This window comes from Oryzias latipes, chromosome 22 (assembly GCF_002234675.1).
Source record: "Oryzias latipes chromosome 22, ASM223467v1".
NCBI lineage: Eukaryota > Metazoa > Chordata > Actinopteri > Beloniformes > Adrianichthyidae > Oryzias > Oryzias latipes.
In genome coordinates this window covers 9,953,295-9,969,528 of record NC_019880.2, presented here as the reverse complement: position 1 = coordinate 9,969,528, position 16,234 = coordinate 9,953,295, and the positions used below count along the sequence as shown (strand labels likewise).

Here is a 16,234-nt window from a genome sequence, read left to right as displayed (position 1 = left end):
ACTAAATCCTTCTTACATTTAACAAAACACAAGTTTGAAACTTTCAATGTAAACATACTGGTGTCCAGTTTGGATGCAACAATTCTGCATGATTTATATTAATAGTGTAACATATGGTTCAGGTATAAACTGACAATTGTTGCATCCCAAGGATATTCCTTTAAAACAAGAGATAATGTAGTGATCAAAAAGAATGTTTAAATGCTTAAACATGTGAAAAGTGCCCTAAAGTTGATCACTTCATGGCCATTTAGCAGTTCAAGAATTCCTTATGGTGGAATGCATCATTTCTTTAAGCTGAATAAAGTCCTAGAATGATTCATTTTTATCAGTTATTTTGAATTTCCAATATCATCTTCTAATCTTTTCCTTATAAATAGGACACACTAATCAAAACATTTTCCTCTGATTAAACCACAAGAAGGGTTTGGAGCAACGTTGCTGATTGCTGCAGAAAAGCTTTTGTCATACGAGCTTCTGGGGGTGTAAGAAGACATTGATAGAAAGCTTTGAGGCAAAGGGAAATGGAGGAGCCACGCTGACCAGTCAGGAAGACGGATCATCTACCTGTTGAAGCATTTTCCGCTCGACTGCCTCTGATTGCAGAGCTTTAGCTTGTCTGGAGATTCTGGCCCTGGTGGTTTGAGTGGATTCCATTGATGCTGCAAAGACTCATCAGAAATCTGGGGAATTCTTAGCCTTAACTTTTGATTAGAACGCAAAAGAGGAGGTCACTGCAAGTTTAAATAGGCAGTAACAGATACCAGGCCCAAACTGCTTAAATCGAAACCCTCTCCGACAAGACAAAATGTGCCAATGTCACATTGAACTGAGTTCCTGTATTTATAGGTTTAACTGAGCTCATTTGCCATCCAGTCCTATTAACAGAGTCCTCCACAGACTTCTCCTTGCATCCAAAAAAGGGAGAAAGTCCACCGTGGAGGTGAAGAGGGACAAAGTAGGCCAAGGACTCAGAACAGAAAATAGACTGTGAATCACTGAGGGCCCAGAGCATCCAGGGAAAGTGGAGGAAATGGGAAACAATGTGGGTTACCAATAATACTGTACTGGAAAATAGAAGAGTGGGAGTGTTGCCAGTGCAGTTAATCAGGTAAAGAGGGGATGCAGTCACCACCTGAAGGACCTCTTCACCTAAATGCCACACACTTCATTTGTTTGAGAACTTGATTTGAATAATAATAAATTTAGCTTAAAACTAAAAGTAGCTGTTTCTCCACTAAACTACCAGTAAATAAAAAAATACTGGTAAACTTACATGCAATACTGGCGGATATATTACTGTTATCTGGTTGTTCTTTTACTGCACCTTTGTAAGAGTCAAAGAAGGAAAACACAGTTAATAAATGCAGTAGATCACGCAACCACAATATAATCACCTAATTTATTTTTTGTCCCAATACTCTACTTGTAGGTAGAAAATGCAGTTTAAAACTGGAAAATCCACTTTTTGTTTCAATTATTTTTTTGGCCACTGTTAATCGCTGCTACCTAAAATGAACAAAACAGACAAAAATAATTGTCATTAAAACTTTAAAAGTCCAAAATAATTGTTCTTGGGTTCTCCAGGGTTAAATAACAAATGGTGTAAAACTTTCACTTTCGTTTCAATAAGTTCAGATACAAAGAAGCATTTTGTATAAAGTTATCTGCGTTTTGCAAGCACCAACTCCAAGAAAAATGTTTTTACCTCAAACTGTTGGACATTTTTTACGAGTGAACAATGCTACTAACCATCTACCTAACTTTGTCTTTTCATGGCATAAATTTCGTTTATATTTGCTTCCTTTGTCCCAAATGATTTGCTGGAATAAAACAAAATTAGCAGTCTTTTACAGAAATGAAAGGATCTTTAAAAAAGAAAAAGAAAACCTCAGTGCTGCCCCCATGTGGTGTTCCTTATCATGGCATGCTCTAAAAAAAAAGAAATCAAACTTGAAAAAACATCTGCGCAATCTTTATTTACAAGTTGTTGCATGACAAAGAAAAGAGGAAAAAAACATATACACGGTGGTGAGGGATAAATGCTGCAATGATTACATGCACTCAAGTATAGTTGAAATTCAAAAAACTAACAGAGCAGCTCCTCTTCTTTGGGAAGTGTTAGAAAGAATAAGATGTTTTGGTATCTAAATACACAGACCCGGCCAGCATGATCTACATTTGCAAACACTTTTTTCATTTCTTAAGGTGTTCAAGGATGAAAGAGAGGCTCATTTAGGACAACAAACCGAAAACATTTGCAGAGTAGAGAGGGATGGAGGAATTTTCAAGAGGAAACGAAATAGAAATCTTTAGTCTACATGCTTCCACATGGATTTTGGAAAATTTTGGTGGAACCTTTAAGCCAACCCCCAATTTGAACTTTCTAAACTTTACCAGAGCAATCGTCAAGTTCTGTGAATATTTTCAGACTAAATGCTTCTTAAACTGCTTTATTTCGATCTTTCTAGCAATGGGACAAAACAGGCAGTAGGTTTGAACAGTAAATCAAGGCCCCTTTTTAGAGGAGTTTGCAATCAAGTACACAAGAAAACCAGTAACTTTTAACCTAATTTCCAGAACTTTCAGGTCATTTTAGTTTCAAAACAGGTTTAATGTCTAGCTATCTATAGTTAAAAACACAAAAGGAGCTATAAAGGCTACAGGATTCAGTTTCAGTACACTTTGTTCATACACAATCTATGTTTCTGTGCGCACAACAGCTTTTCAGCTGTACAGGAAATGGGTTCAAGTATGTTACACTTGTTTATTCAAAAACTATTTAGAAAACAAGAATAGAAATCAGTAAGGTAGAAGAGGCATACGTTTCTCACTCACAGCCTTCTTTAAAAATAAAACGCCATAGGTGTAAAACTGATTATTGTTTTTATCTGAATCCTTTGTGAAATAGAGAATAAATCTACCCAAAAAGCAGCACAGCAACTGCTGATTCTGTTAGAAATAAGTCTGTGTTGTACTCTGGTGGAGGCTTTTGCTTCAGGTCTCAAAGGCGAGTGTCAATAAAAAAGAAAACGCCTAGAATTTATAGTAAAAAGGAGCAAAAACCAGCAAGCAAAGCTAGTTTGCTTTAAGAATGGTATCGGATATAAGTTTTTGTTATTTTTCTAAAGAAGAATTTAAAGCCCAGCAGCTTTCTTGACTTACATGAAGCAGCAGGATTTGGGTTTTGATGCCCCACATCTTACACTCTACTTTCTTTTCACAGCAGCTGTATCTTCTTCTTTTAGGACAAACTTTTTCCTCAGAGCTTCTGAAATCAACAAGGCAGAATCCTCTTCTCGAAGAGATGTGCAGCCTCGGTTGTACCTAAAAAAAAAAAGAGAAATATCATGAGGAGTATTTCACTACTGGTAAGTAAACGTTCTTACTCGAGCACCTCTTACCTGTCTTTGCTCATTTTCATTCGGTTCATGTCCTTCAGGATGTCCATGACATCAGCAAAACTGGTGGACTTGGACAGCGACACCGTGTCCTCCTCCGCCTCCTGGTAGTCCATGCTTGGCCGATCCAGATCGAAAGTCGCTGACGCTGTCATGGAAACCGGCGGCAGAGGGTCAGGGACCAGCTCTGACACTACGGACACCTCGTCTTTGTCGTTGTCCTCTTCCTCGTCTTCGTCTTCCTCAGTCACGTCGCTGATGACGAAAGAGGCGGGAGCGATGGCCGCCGGCTGGTAGGGCGCAGTCTCAAAAGGCGCCATGGAGAAGCTCATGCTGGTGTCGTCGGGCGAGAGCAGGTCAGGGGTCAGGGGGTTGGAGCCTGGAATCAAAGACAAACAAAGTCTGCCAGTCCACAAAGCTGAAAAGGGAAAACAATCTCAAGCTCATTTCAGCTTTTGTCAGCTGTGTCCAATGGAAATTTAAGGCATAAACTAGATTAAGCAACAGCTTTCCAACAACAACCATATCTTTTGTTAAAAGCATTTACAGTCAACCGTCATACTTTACAGCTCCCAGCTAATCGCATTTTCTCTTTGCAAAATTTGATTATAGGAGTTTAGGCCAGATAAGAGCAGTATGACACAAATTTCTGTGTTTTTCTCCCTCTTTTTTTTTAAAGAAAAAACTCATGAGCCAATTTCAAAGGAGTTTAGTTACCACTTATGTGTTTACTGAGCTCACTAAGGTGAAGTCTGCAGATGGAGTTTAAAGTCTTTTCTCTGTGCTGGTGAATCCTCCTGCCCATCTGATTCTCTGTGCACAGGGAGGAAGCCAGGCCACGGTTGCAAACAATAAGCTCATTAAAAGTAAGCTACCACATCACGCTGGGAAAAGAACCAATCAGAGAAGATGCTAAACCAGCAGGGGCGAGTATTAAACAGAATATCCTAAAACAGGCAGGAGGGAAAAGCACAGAATCAATTCAGTGTTTACAAGTTTGTGGAGGAACACAAAATTCAGTCTTTGTGATTTTTTTTAAATAAAATGCCTAAAATAGAAACTGTTAGTTAAGATTTTCTATATCTACCCATAAACAAAGATGACACAGACTGAGGGTCAGACCCTTTTTTCATTAAGCCTCTGTTAAACTGATGACCACACAGCACAGAACTGAAGAGGTAAGCTTCAGTCACTGACCTACAAATTGAGGCAAAATACTTTGGAGCTTAAGAAGAATCAGGGCAGCGTCTAAACAGCATGAGAGTCATAAAAAAAGAGTCAACAATGCTTAAAATAACACAGCAAGTTTGGAAAAAAAAAAAGAAAGAAAGAAAAAAAAATCACGACAGCAGATTTCTGACTCCTGGAGCAGTGTACAGGGATTTACCAACCTGTGTCGTTTGCGACAATCTTTGCGATCTGAGCTCGGAGTTTGCTGAGCTCATCCTGCAGGGCTGTAGTACAGTTAAGAGCCGTCACGCCGGGCTTCCTGAGCCCCTCCATCCTTTTGCCCTCCCGGCGGAAGTTAGGCACAGATGAGTTCCTGTGGAGCACCAGGAGTGGCGTGGGCCTCCACTCGTGTTTCAGAGGGCGCGTGTCACTCCTTACAAAAAAGAAAAATAAACCACAGATACAGAGATTAGTATCCAGAAAAACCAGCTTCTGTCAAGGCTTCAAGTATGTGGTTTAAACATAGCTTTTTCTGTTACTTGTATGTGGACCCACTAAATTATACATATAATGAAAATATAATATGATAATATAAATGGATGTCAGAGGAGGAATTTGCCCCTTATTTTTTACTGATTTGCCTGATTTACCTCACTCTGGCATATGTCTCCTCCTCATCTGCAACAATCCAAGCGATATCTGCCAGTGTAGGAACCATAGGGCCGTCAGCAGGGCGAAGAGACGGCAAACCAGGCAATTCCTGTCACAAAGAGTCAGTAAGATACCAAAACTAACACAGAGTTCTACATTTACAGTACAAGAATAACAGAGAATGTTGAGTCAACCTGGAAACATGCTCTCTGTGGAGGTTTGAGTGGAAGAGTGGAGCCTATTCTTCTCACAACACTGCGAGTTGATCCATGAGGCTTATTCTGCCAGATAGGTATAATTTCCTGCATAACACACACACAAAAACATGGAGTGCCCTTCAGCTGTATTTGCTATTAAGATGGATTTTGGAAAGTTGAAAAACAAACTTACTGCTTGAGTTTCCATGCTGATGGCTGCAGTGTCATCCGTTAGAGAGTTGCACGCCAGTGCTGGGTGCTCGTAGTGTCTGGAGATGTAGCAGCTCAGTTAGCAGATGTCATGTTAAGTATTTGAACTTGTTCCTAGGATTAAAACGGTAATGAGTTTAGGTATAAGTTGAAAGGAGTGTATCGAGTATGCCTGTTAAGTGACTACCCTTTTATGTGATTGCACAAAGTCTCTCCCATTTTTTCTTTTTAAATATTAAAAATATACACAAATGTTGTTGTATATTTATTTTTAAAAAAGTTTACAAGATAAAAAAACATGTTAGGTTTTAGCATGTAGTAAAAAAGAATTTCACTGGAGGCTTATGGGAGCATAAATGTCCCAGCATTCACGTTTTTATTTAAACTATTTTTGTATAAACTTTAGGAAATGTATTACATTGTTTTAAAAAAAATCAGTTTTCCAGATTTCCATATGCCAACATATTTTGATTATTATAGAAGTTATTAAAACAACATATATTCAGATAATGTATTTAATGCCGCACACAATGACAATACTAAGTGCGGCGTTAGGTTAGCAAAGACACTTAAAGCCTCGAACACGTTGTTATATTTAAACTTTTTCTTGTAAATATGGCACCAACGAACCTAAAATACTATTTCTGCTTTGATATCCTCGAAATAAATCAATAGTCAAGATAATGTCGGCTAAAGAGGCTAGCCGACCTAAGACGCAGGTTAACTTATTGGACACACAGTCACAGTCGGACATCGTTAAAGCTTTCACAATAAAAGATCAATATTCTTTCATACAGACATACAAATACATATTGTATTTTTATTAAATGCTGTCTTTCGGTCGCAACAGCCGGTGGTTAGCTTAAAATAGGCGTTTAAACACAGAAGGTTTAGCTTTAGCTGCACCAACAGCAACAACCGTTTGCTTTGACCCACTGCTGAAATAAATAACCAGCGTCTATTCATCTTACTAACTTTAGAAAATACAATAGTAATTCAACTTACATTAAAGTTATACCGTAAAGCTCGAAGCAGTTACCGGTTTAGGGATTTTTCACTTCTGCTCCTTGTCTTTCAATGTTGTTCATTAGGCCGGAAACCTGTGTCTCCCTGTCCTCAGATCTGATTGGCTCCCTGGGTTACGTCACTGACACAACAGAAAACAATGTTCCCAATGGCGCCCTCTAGCGATTGTGACAAGCAAAATGGAGTCAAAATATGAAGGTAAAAATGTATGTAAATGAACGAAGAGCTTGTAGATTTGATTGGAGAACTTGTAAAAAAGAATGTGAGAATTTGCGCACCAAAAATTTGCATCTGTGTGTAAAACTCTTATGCTGTAAAGTTTGAGAAATGAAACCCAAACTGACAAACTACAATTTCCATGTGTTCATTTAGAGTTACAACGTCAAACCGGCGATTACAACGAATTTGCTGACGCGATTTACGAGCGCTAAAACTGCGCTAGGACTTTTGCTACACATTGCTTCCAAGACATTTGTGCCAAAACTGATTTGTTTCTCCGATAATGGAACAAGGAAGAGGGGGGTCAGAGGAGGGGGAGGTCAATCAATCAGAGTACAGGACTCAGAAGACTCAGTAAAGTTGGAAAGGTCTTCACAAATTCTGACTTCAAACCTCAATAACTCTTCTGATAAACGTTCAAATGTGACAGCAAGTATATCAATCATTTTGAATTAACACATGGAGTGAACTCCAAGAGAGCCGGTTTAGCTCGTGCTAGTTTGCGGCGCCTTCCGTCCGTGAAACCAGGGTTCAAATCCAGGCTGCTCTCTGTGCCGGTCCCAAGCCCAGTTGCCTTGAGAAGGTTGCGTCAGGAAGGGCATCCGGCGTAAAACATTGCCAAGTTTACCAATGCGACTTGTTCGCTGTGGCAACCCCTGATGGGAAAAAGCCGAAAGAGGAAGAAGACATGGAGTGAACTACAAATGCATTTCAAAAGATTGCTTTTTCTGCCTTGTAATGAGAATTGCTCTCTTCGAGTTGTTAATGCAGACACGGCGACACGGCTGCCAAGGGACCGTCAACAAAGTGCAAGCTCAGAGCAAAGACCATTTTTGTAAAAATCAATAATCTCTCAAAAATGATTAAATGTCTACATTTATATGAGCTGGTAATGAAGACTCATCATCATATTCATGCTACAATCAATATTTTGTTAGAAATTCCATCTTTCTTTATTTGTACATAGTTTTTCAAATTTTAATAGACATATGAATCATAATAAAGGTGCTCAATAGTTGTGAAGATGGTAAATGGTGTATACTTATATAGTGCTTTTCTACCTATAAGGCCCAAAGCACTTTACAGTCACACACACATTCACACACACATTCACACAATGGTGGCGGCTCAGCTGCCGAACACTGGCGCCATCCTTCCACCAGAGGCAAGGTGGGGTTCAGTGTCTTGCCCAAGGACAATTCGACACATGGGTGTGTAAGGCGGGAATAATAATGTAATATTACGAACATGGGTCGACCGCCCTACCGCTGCACCACGGCCGCCCAGATACTGAAGCTATTGTCACCAAATTTTCTGTACTGACTAATCGTGACCCTATTGTCCTACTACAGCAAAGATTATGCCATAAATTCACTTTGTTTATTTTCAAGAATTTCTTTTATTTAAATATGGATCAAATTTAGTCAAAATGCTCAATAGCTCTTATTAACAAAAAGGTTAAGCTTTTTTTTTTAATACAATAAATAATAATTATTCTTTAACTTAAAAAATACACAAGTACATTTTTTAAAAACCAGACATTTCTTTAAACATTTCACAAATTGGTTAAAAAAAATTGCAATGGCTCCTTCAAAAAAAGGCGGAACGTATAAACAACGTTTCTTTTTGTAACACTACCTTCATCACTGGGGGCGATTTTCAATGCGAAAAGATATTTCTGTTTGTTTAACCCATTAAACAATGTCTGTGACAATTTCTATAATTGACTTTGATTTTCAGTATGTGTTATTTGAAAAACAAAAGATGCAGAAAAACTGCAGAGTAACAAACGCCTGCAGGCTCAACTGCCAGCAGAACACGGAACTAGAGAAAGACCACAAACACGACTTGATTTGCATAAACTTGTGCTAAGAAATGAGACAATAATCTTTCATTGACATTTTAACCTGCAGTCATTAAAACACAGCTGGTCTTACAGAGAAATCCTAAAGATCTAATATGCACTAACCTACGGTAAGATCCAGTCAATAACGTGGAGATTATGGGACTTGATTAGTAACATTTAGCATCATTTCTGCCCTTTTCTCAACAGCAGATGTTTATTTACCTTCCTCCCCAGCCTCCAGCAGTAGTTGCTGTCCTGAAGATAAGGAGGAACTGGAAACATCTGTAAAGTCTGACATGCAAAAGTGAAGAAAAGTACAGAATTGGCAAACGTTTCTCATTTTTACAACTATTTTCATCCACATTAAAATGCAAACGTTCTTGAACAGCTCTTGAACTTATTGATGTACAACCTGATGTGTAAAATTGAGATCATCAAGTTAATGTGTAATATTATCAAGATAACGACAAAATGTATCTGGAGTGGATGCTTATATTATCTGAGCTAAATGCACAGAAACGACCATATTCATAATAAAGAAAAGTTTAAAAACAAAAAGGAGAAACTAGAGAAAGAAAAAAGCTCTAAACTTACCTTTCAGGTCTGAATAGCTTCCTTCATAAACTTGGCAAATAAATCTCTCAAGTGGCTTTTCTACTGTCTGCAGCAAAGTCTGAGCACAAACTGAATTTTTTAAGAACTGATTCCTTAAACCAAAATAAAATGAGGTCGCCGTTGTAATCGCCAATTTCAAGTTGTGTGACTGTAAATGAACACATGAAAATGGTAGTTTGTCAATTGGGATTTTGTTTGTCAAACTTTACAGCAGATTTGTATACACAGATGCAGATTTTTGGTGTGCAAGTTCTCACATTCTTTCTTTACAAGTTCTCACATCAAACCCACACGCTCGTCCATACTGACACTTTTTTTAACCTTCAAGCAGTTTTGCAACATTGACAAACAATCCTGTTTAATTTGCATTACATGTTCAACAGAAATGGCATGGAGTCATGCAAAACGGGTGATACCATTGGAATCACAGTAGTCCAAATAGAGTGTGTGCAGAAATATGGAATGTGGCATAAAAACCACAGGGAATCTTAATATAGAGTAAGATCCAGACTAAATTATGTTTGATAGGTTTGATATATCAGGGTTCCATTTAACTGTCCAATCGATCACAATTATTATACATGTTTAGTACTGAAATTATAATGCTATATTATTAGACGGGTAAACAAGTAAATAACGTTCAAAAGTTTCGTTTTTATTGCTTTTTTGTGATTTAGTTTTCTCAAAGCTCAAGATACAAGATAAGACCCTGTCATCCACTTCCGCTTTCGTCAGTTCCTCTTTGGCGGAGTGGAGGCCGGAACCATCTGACCCACCACCAGCTTCTTTACTGCGAGGTGAGCGCGGGGCGGAGCTTCAATATTAATCATGTTCCTGTGTCTGCGGAGCTACCACAACCACAACACCGCTGTATTTTGAAAACACGCGCATGTGACCGACACTCGTCTCTATCCACGGGCAAGACAAAGGTCAGCAAACCCTCCGCGCAGGTTGCTCCCCGCTTGTCCCTCATCTCTCTGTCATTTGCTGCCGATGTCACGATGTGTTTCCGTTAGCTGTCTCGATTCTGTGATGATGTCGCTTAAAATGCTTTCTTCAGATGTTAACTATAGACCATCATCATTTAAGGAATATAGATATTTTTTTAAACAGAATAATGGGTTTTTAGAGCTTATTTACAAGGTTAAAGCTAACAGGGCCTCTTCTAAGCTAACCCAGTTATTCAAATCTGCACCCATGGCATGACCCAGGTATTTTGGTATGATCATGAATAGCACAATGACAACAATGTAAGCTATTCCAGCCAAACATATTTATTTTTTGTTCATGTAAATGGATGTATTATAAATTTAACGTTATAGCACTGCTAATATTGTTTTAAAATGACATTAATTCAGTATTGCTAGGGGAAATTGTACTGCTGCCATACAATATTCTATGCTAAATTAGTATATTTCTGTGAAATATTAGGAAAATGGTGCAATAGCTCATACTGACTGTAAGGTTATACAACAAAAAAGTTCCATTAGATAGGGTCATGCCCCCCCCCCAACGTCCTGGATCAGATGAATGTTTCTGTCCACATCTCTGTCTCTGTAGGTGCTGTGACCGAGAACACAGATCAGGGATGGAGATCGAGGAAGGAAGGGTGCCGTCACGTTCCCTCGTCCCATTGCATCTCCTGGCGCCGGCGCAGTGACGAAAAACCGAGAATGGCTCAATTTGTGAGGAGGCCAGAGGCTTTAGGAGCCGTGTACCTTGAGTCGCAGAGGAACAAGTCCAGGACCAGCTACTTCTGCAACGTGAAAAGCAGGTCAGGCTTCTTAACACGTCGGAAAACAAGCAAAACCGTCAAGCATTTTCCCTCTCACTTTACCTACTGTTCAGAATCTTTAACAAGATACATTAGGAAACCTCTAACGAGCAATTCTAGAAGTATTTGTAATAAACTTTTTATGAGCTGTTTCCACTGCTGAATGACAATAATAATCTGAGCATCATGTGGGTGAAAGCAGAACAGCCTTCCATGGAACTGTGGCTCCTCATTGGACAGACGACTCCCACTCCTCTATAAATAACACAGAGCAGACGGCGGGCATTGCTCCATTTGATTATTCACACATCAAGTACTTTCCTATCAGGAAAATGCATCCTAAAAAACACTTAAAAGTGTTGAGTCTTCTTTTTCTGGCACAAATACTGTTCTACACAGCATTGGTAACCAAATGAAACCAGGTTAGTGTGTAAATTCTCAACTACCAGGTGCAGCAGGAGACTTTGAATGTCACCATGTCACCCATTGCTTGAGTATTATAGGGATTACACTATACCCTATGAAGCAATCACTTATATAGGCTATTGTTTGTACACCGTTAAGACAGTTTAGCTTTAATGAAATAATCTGGATTGAATTGGATTATAGCAGTAATGGATTAGTCTTGGGTTTATGTTTTTGACCTTTTGTGTTTTGCTGTGAGACAACTTTAATTGTGAGGATGCAATAGAAAAAAAACTAAACTGAATCAAATAAATAATTACATTTTTAACGAGAAATGCAAAAAGCAGGAAAATTTTAAAAATTATTGATATTGTGCCAAAAGAAGCAGTTAATCAATTTTTTTAAAATATGTCGATAGAATTAGGTTTTCTCCCTAACTTTGTGTCAAAAACAATTTTTTTGGGGTGTTTCAAAATGTACACATCTCTTTTCGACTGCCTGTCAGTAAAACAGCTGTACAGATGTTGTTTAAACTTCTCTAGAGACCATTCAAATGAGACTGAAAACTATTCACTAAATAAAGTGTATTCAAAAATAACCTTTCTAGTCATTTCTGTGGAATTTTAGTGCAATTTTACAGAAATGTGCCAAAAGAACAGAATAAAATTGCACAGCACTTCATCTCTACGAGAGACTCAAAAAAGAAACTTCTTATTCTTTGAAATATTCAAAAACATTGAATAAAGCAAAATATTCCTTTCTGACAACTAATGCTTCCCCTAATTTAAAGAATAAATGATTTTAAAAAAGGAAATTAAAAAAAGAAAAAACAACAACAACAATTGTAGCTGAGTAAACACCATAGGTCCGCATTAGGACATCTACTTCAGTCAAAATATATGTTTCAGGTAATTCTGAAAGCTTTTCAAGTCTTCATTATTCACCTATTTTTTGCATAAAGAGTCAAAGCTGCTAAAAAGGAATACAATCTATTGTTTGGCTGCTTCAATAAAAAAACATAAACATTTTAAATAACCTTAAATTACAATTAAAGAGTTATGTAACTCTTAACTCAGGTTTCTAACAGAGAGAAGTCTGGAAAATATTATTTGCTACAATGACCCTTTTTGTAAAAAAAAAGTGTGTTATTTTAGACAAATTTGTTTCAATTTTAGTAGACATCACCTAAGATTTAAAATGATAATTAATTTCACAGTTATAAAATTAAAGTAGAATCCCTGGATTGTTGTCTCACCCCCATGAAAACTCACATCAGGTGATTTTTTTCCCCCGGAAATGTCGAACTTTGGCCTCAAGGGCCACCGTCCTTCTTCTTTGTCTTCTTCATTCAACAGCAGCTTCTTATTGGTGGAACCAATGTCTCAACCAGTTTGGAAAAATATTATTTTGGCTTCATAATAAGAGGAATGATTGAATGAGATGTAGAATATTTTCCTCTTTTTTTTTTCTAAAAAGATAAAATAAAAAATAGAATTAAAAAAACCCTCAACAAATTAGCCACAAAAAAACAACAAATGTCAAACACCGTTTATCCCTCTAGTTATGTCTTGGGTCAAACTAATCCAGAAACCTAAAACTTTAAAACTTCTCTTGCTTTGCTTTTTTTTTTAATATAATCAACCAATAGAATATTCACTGTGATGCATCCACTTGCAGACAAATAGATTCATCCGGTAATTTTAGGTTTGGGGGTGTGAGGAGCTGTAAACTAGTGGGAGAGAGTGTAAACAGAGAGCTCTCTGCAACCAGGAGGGAAGGGAGGCGGGGTTGTTCCGCTGCTCTGCAGAAACAATCTCCTAGAAAATGACACAGGTTTTTGGATTTGGTCTAAAAAAGGAGAAATCGTAGTTAAAAGACCACTTTGAACACTTTTACAATAGATCAAAAGAGGATCGGAGTGGGTCTGACAGTGAATTTAGACAATTAGATTAGACTCGGACGGTTTTTTGGTAAACGGTGCATAGAAATTCTTGTAAAACTAGTGCAGTTTTACAGGATTGAAAGTATTTTTATGTCTTTCAGGTTGGGATCCAAGCTGCCTGCTGGCGTTTCCCAGCCTCCACAGTTTGCAAAGCCCCCCTGGAAGACAATGCAGGAGGCGGCCGCTAACGGCCAGCTCCAGAACCAGCTCCAGAACCAGCCCGTTCTGACGCGGCCTCTCGACCACATCCCCCACATCAGAAACCCAAAGCTGCGGCAGTACTACCTGCAAGGTGATCCAGTGGGGTTTGGTACCTGCAGGCTGTTGAATTTGCATATCATTTGAAACTTCTTTGCAGTTTTATGTCTTTGCATGAAGTTATTTTCATATGGAGAGGCATGTGCGGCATGAGCTAGATCACATGACAATTGTCCTTGTTCTCCACAGAATTTCTTTTTCTGTTTTTCTCTTTTATAGGGACTTCATGGGACTTCAGCAGCTCTGCAGTAGCAAAGGAGCCTGCAGGTGGACCGTCACGTGACCGCCTGAGCAGCAGGGTGAGCGACACCATTCAGTTTTGGACGGGAGTGCTTGTGAGCCTGCGGCATTTATGTAACGCCTGATTAGGGTTGCTGGGGAGATCTCTTATGTTGGTGTTGCAGTTTATGGCCTTAAAAGAGTTTGACAGGGAGTGTTCAAGGTTCAGAGTGTATGCTTTGATACCATGGGAAGAGTGTGTTAAAGAAATTCTGCAACAAATACAGCTGCAAAGAGAAGACCTTTAGAAGTTTTTTTTTACCAAGGTAATCTGTAAGCTGCCTTTTTAAAATTCAACAATAAACTGCTTTGACTGTAAAAATGTCCTTTTTGGGTAAAATCCAATACTTTTGACATCACCAAACTGTGTTAAAGTTCAGATATTTTCAAGAAAGATAATATTTGTCATCTAGGACTGCCATGAGGTGAAGCTACTAATTGTAGGCTTTCCTGTTATTTGTCATGTGGTTTATTTCCCCCTTATTTTTTGCCCATGGACAGATACGTTATTGTTTGAAGCAGGAATCGGAAACCTGAGGCTCCGCAGCTACATGTGGCTCTTTTACTCCTCATCCCTGGTTTAAAAAAAAAGTTTTTAATTTAAAGAAGTAACTGTAAAATAAAAAGTAAGTAAGTAGTTAAGTAAAAGCAAAAGTAAACTCATTCACAAACAGTTGAAGGACAGTACGTATCACGAGACGAAGTTAAACATTTTGACAGACTTTTGTGCACCGTTAACCACAGAAAATCCACTGGAGGTCAGTAAACATAGCCAGAATTAAGGCACATCAGATTAAAAACTATATTTTCTATTTTGAATAAATTGAAGGATTTTAAGTGTGCCTTATAGTTAGGAAAATACGGTACGTGTCACTTATTATCTCTGATTGAATTTGGGTTAGTTAGTTTTACAAAATTCAGGCCAAAAACTGTAAAATAAATGGTTCATTTTTAGTTGTTTTTTTATGCCACTGCTGATTTTACACTTCCTACTACTATATTTTCAGTGTTGACATGATCCTGTGTGACACAGGGTGTCTTCTATTTAGAAAGAAAGCCAATAAACAAACCCATAAATTAAACCAAACCCTGGTGAGCTCTGAAGACTGCCGCATGATAACGGACCAAACTAAATCATTTGCAAAGTTTTTCTAATGTCTCTCCAAGCTCAAACAATGTATGTTTTCTGGACTATCCTGGCTTGAGCTTCAGAATAATGGTTTTTTGAAATACCTTTGAGTATCCCTAAGGATTTTTACAAGATTTAAGAAACTATATCCCCCAAATAGGACCCTGTAAGCAAACTCAGAAGCTTACTGCGAGGACTTAGGAAGCGTTTCTCCCACAGTTGGGTCTTTTGGTTTAATCCAGAGCCACAGAGAAACTCTGTCAACCAAGATAACGCTCTCAAAGTCTGAGATTTGGAGATGTTAACTGTTGTTGATGCACTCCAAAATCTGAATCTTGAGAAAGTAAAAAGATTATTTTTACAAGAAGAATTGTCTTATTTTTTTGTCTTGCAAAAAAAAAAAAAAAATCTTATCAAAAAAGTTTTTAACTGCAAAATAATCATAGTTTGAGTAAATTTGTCTCACTTGAGCATTTTTCTTGAAATATGAATTCTTGGTGAGACTACTTTTCTAACCCAACTGGCAGATTTCTTCTTGCTTACTTATTAACTGCCACTGAACTAAACTGTAGAATGTTTGACTTATTTCTGTTTTTGCTGTGTGTTTTCTGCTTGGAGCCATCAGGACTGAAGATCTGTTTGTTTTAAAAATCATGCAAACTTTTGTTTGTTTGTTTTTTTTGCATATATGAATGTAGGGATTCCCGGAAAACACAGTGTTCAGTGTTGCATCCGAGTCTAATGACGCAGCACCTTCAGCAGCAGAGGGCATGGGCCTCGCGGCTTCTCAGACACAACACGACTCATCTGCGACCTTCATGACTCCAGAGGTGAGGCCAGCTATTTCTTTAAACCAGGGGTGTCAAACTCATTTTCACCGAGGGCCACATCACTTTACCAGCTGTCCTCAAAGGGCCGGATGTAATTTATACATGTAACTAAATGTAATGAAAAATAACTAACTACTCCTGTATGTTAAATAACTCATTATTTATTTATTATAACTTTTTAAAGTGAGAATTACAGTTGCATAGAAAACAAATGTTTGCTTGTTACTCTAGCATAAATCCTTTTAAATTTGATTGTGTCAGGTTAGGTTATATAGACAGTGT

At 38.0% G+C, this 16,234-nt stretch overlaps 2 protein-coding genes across 7 annotated transcripts in view; one reads left to right on the top strand and one right to left on the bottom strand.

Moving 5' to 3' along the window:
* Window positions 1-1,953: 1,953 nt before the first annotated feature.
* Window positions 1,954-6,767, bottom strand: mtfr1l (mitochondrial fission regulator 1 like). 4 transcript variants are annotated; one of them, XM_004082249.4, is made up of 7 exons: window positions 6,635-6,745; window positions 5,613-5,688; window positions 5,417-5,524; window positions 5,222-5,331; window positions 4,793-5,004; window positions 3,405-3,780; window positions 1,954-3,327 (listed from the first exon to the last, which is right to left on the bottom strand). In XM_004082249.4, the coding sequence occupies exons 2-7, from the start codon at window positions 5,625-5,627 to the stop codon at window positions 3,210-3,212; spliced, it is 939 nt and encodes a 312-aa protein (XP_004082297.1). In that variant the 5' UTR covers window positions 5,628-5,688; window positions 6,635-6,745; the 3' UTR covers window positions 1,954-3,209. The 4 variants fall into 4 exon arrangements, with proteins under 4 accessions (XP_004082297.1, XP_011488608.1, XP_011488609.1 ...); XM_011490306.3 differs by having other exon boundaries at window positions 3,112-3,327; window positions 5,613-5,743; window positions 6,635-6,767; XM_011490307.3 differs by having other exon boundaries at window positions 3,112-3,327; window positions 6,669-6,737.
* LOC101173106 (oxidation resistance protein 1-like) overlaps window positions 6,757-16,234 on the top strand; it is an 18,379-nt gene continuing 8,901 nt past the window's right edge. For 2 of the 3 annotated variants that reach the window (XM_020713487.2, XM_020713486.2), the window contains exons 1-6: window positions 6,757-6,853; window positions 10,013-10,132; window positions 10,896-11,109; window positions 13,558-13,748; window positions 13,934-14,013; window positions 15,821-15,952. In XM_020713487.2, the coding sequence (XP_020569146.1) occupies window positions 6,835-6,853; window positions 10,013-10,132; window positions 10,896-11,109; window positions 13,558-13,748; window positions 13,934-14,013; window positions 15,821-15,952 (756 nt within the window). In that variant the 5' untranslated portion in view covers window positions 6,757-6,834. The remainder of the gene's footprint in view (window positions 6,854-10,012; window positions 10,133-10,895; window positions 11,110-13,557; window positions 13,749-13,933; window positions 14,014-15,820; window positions 15,953-16,234) is intronic. The other variant, XM_020713488.2, reaches the window with a different exon arrangement.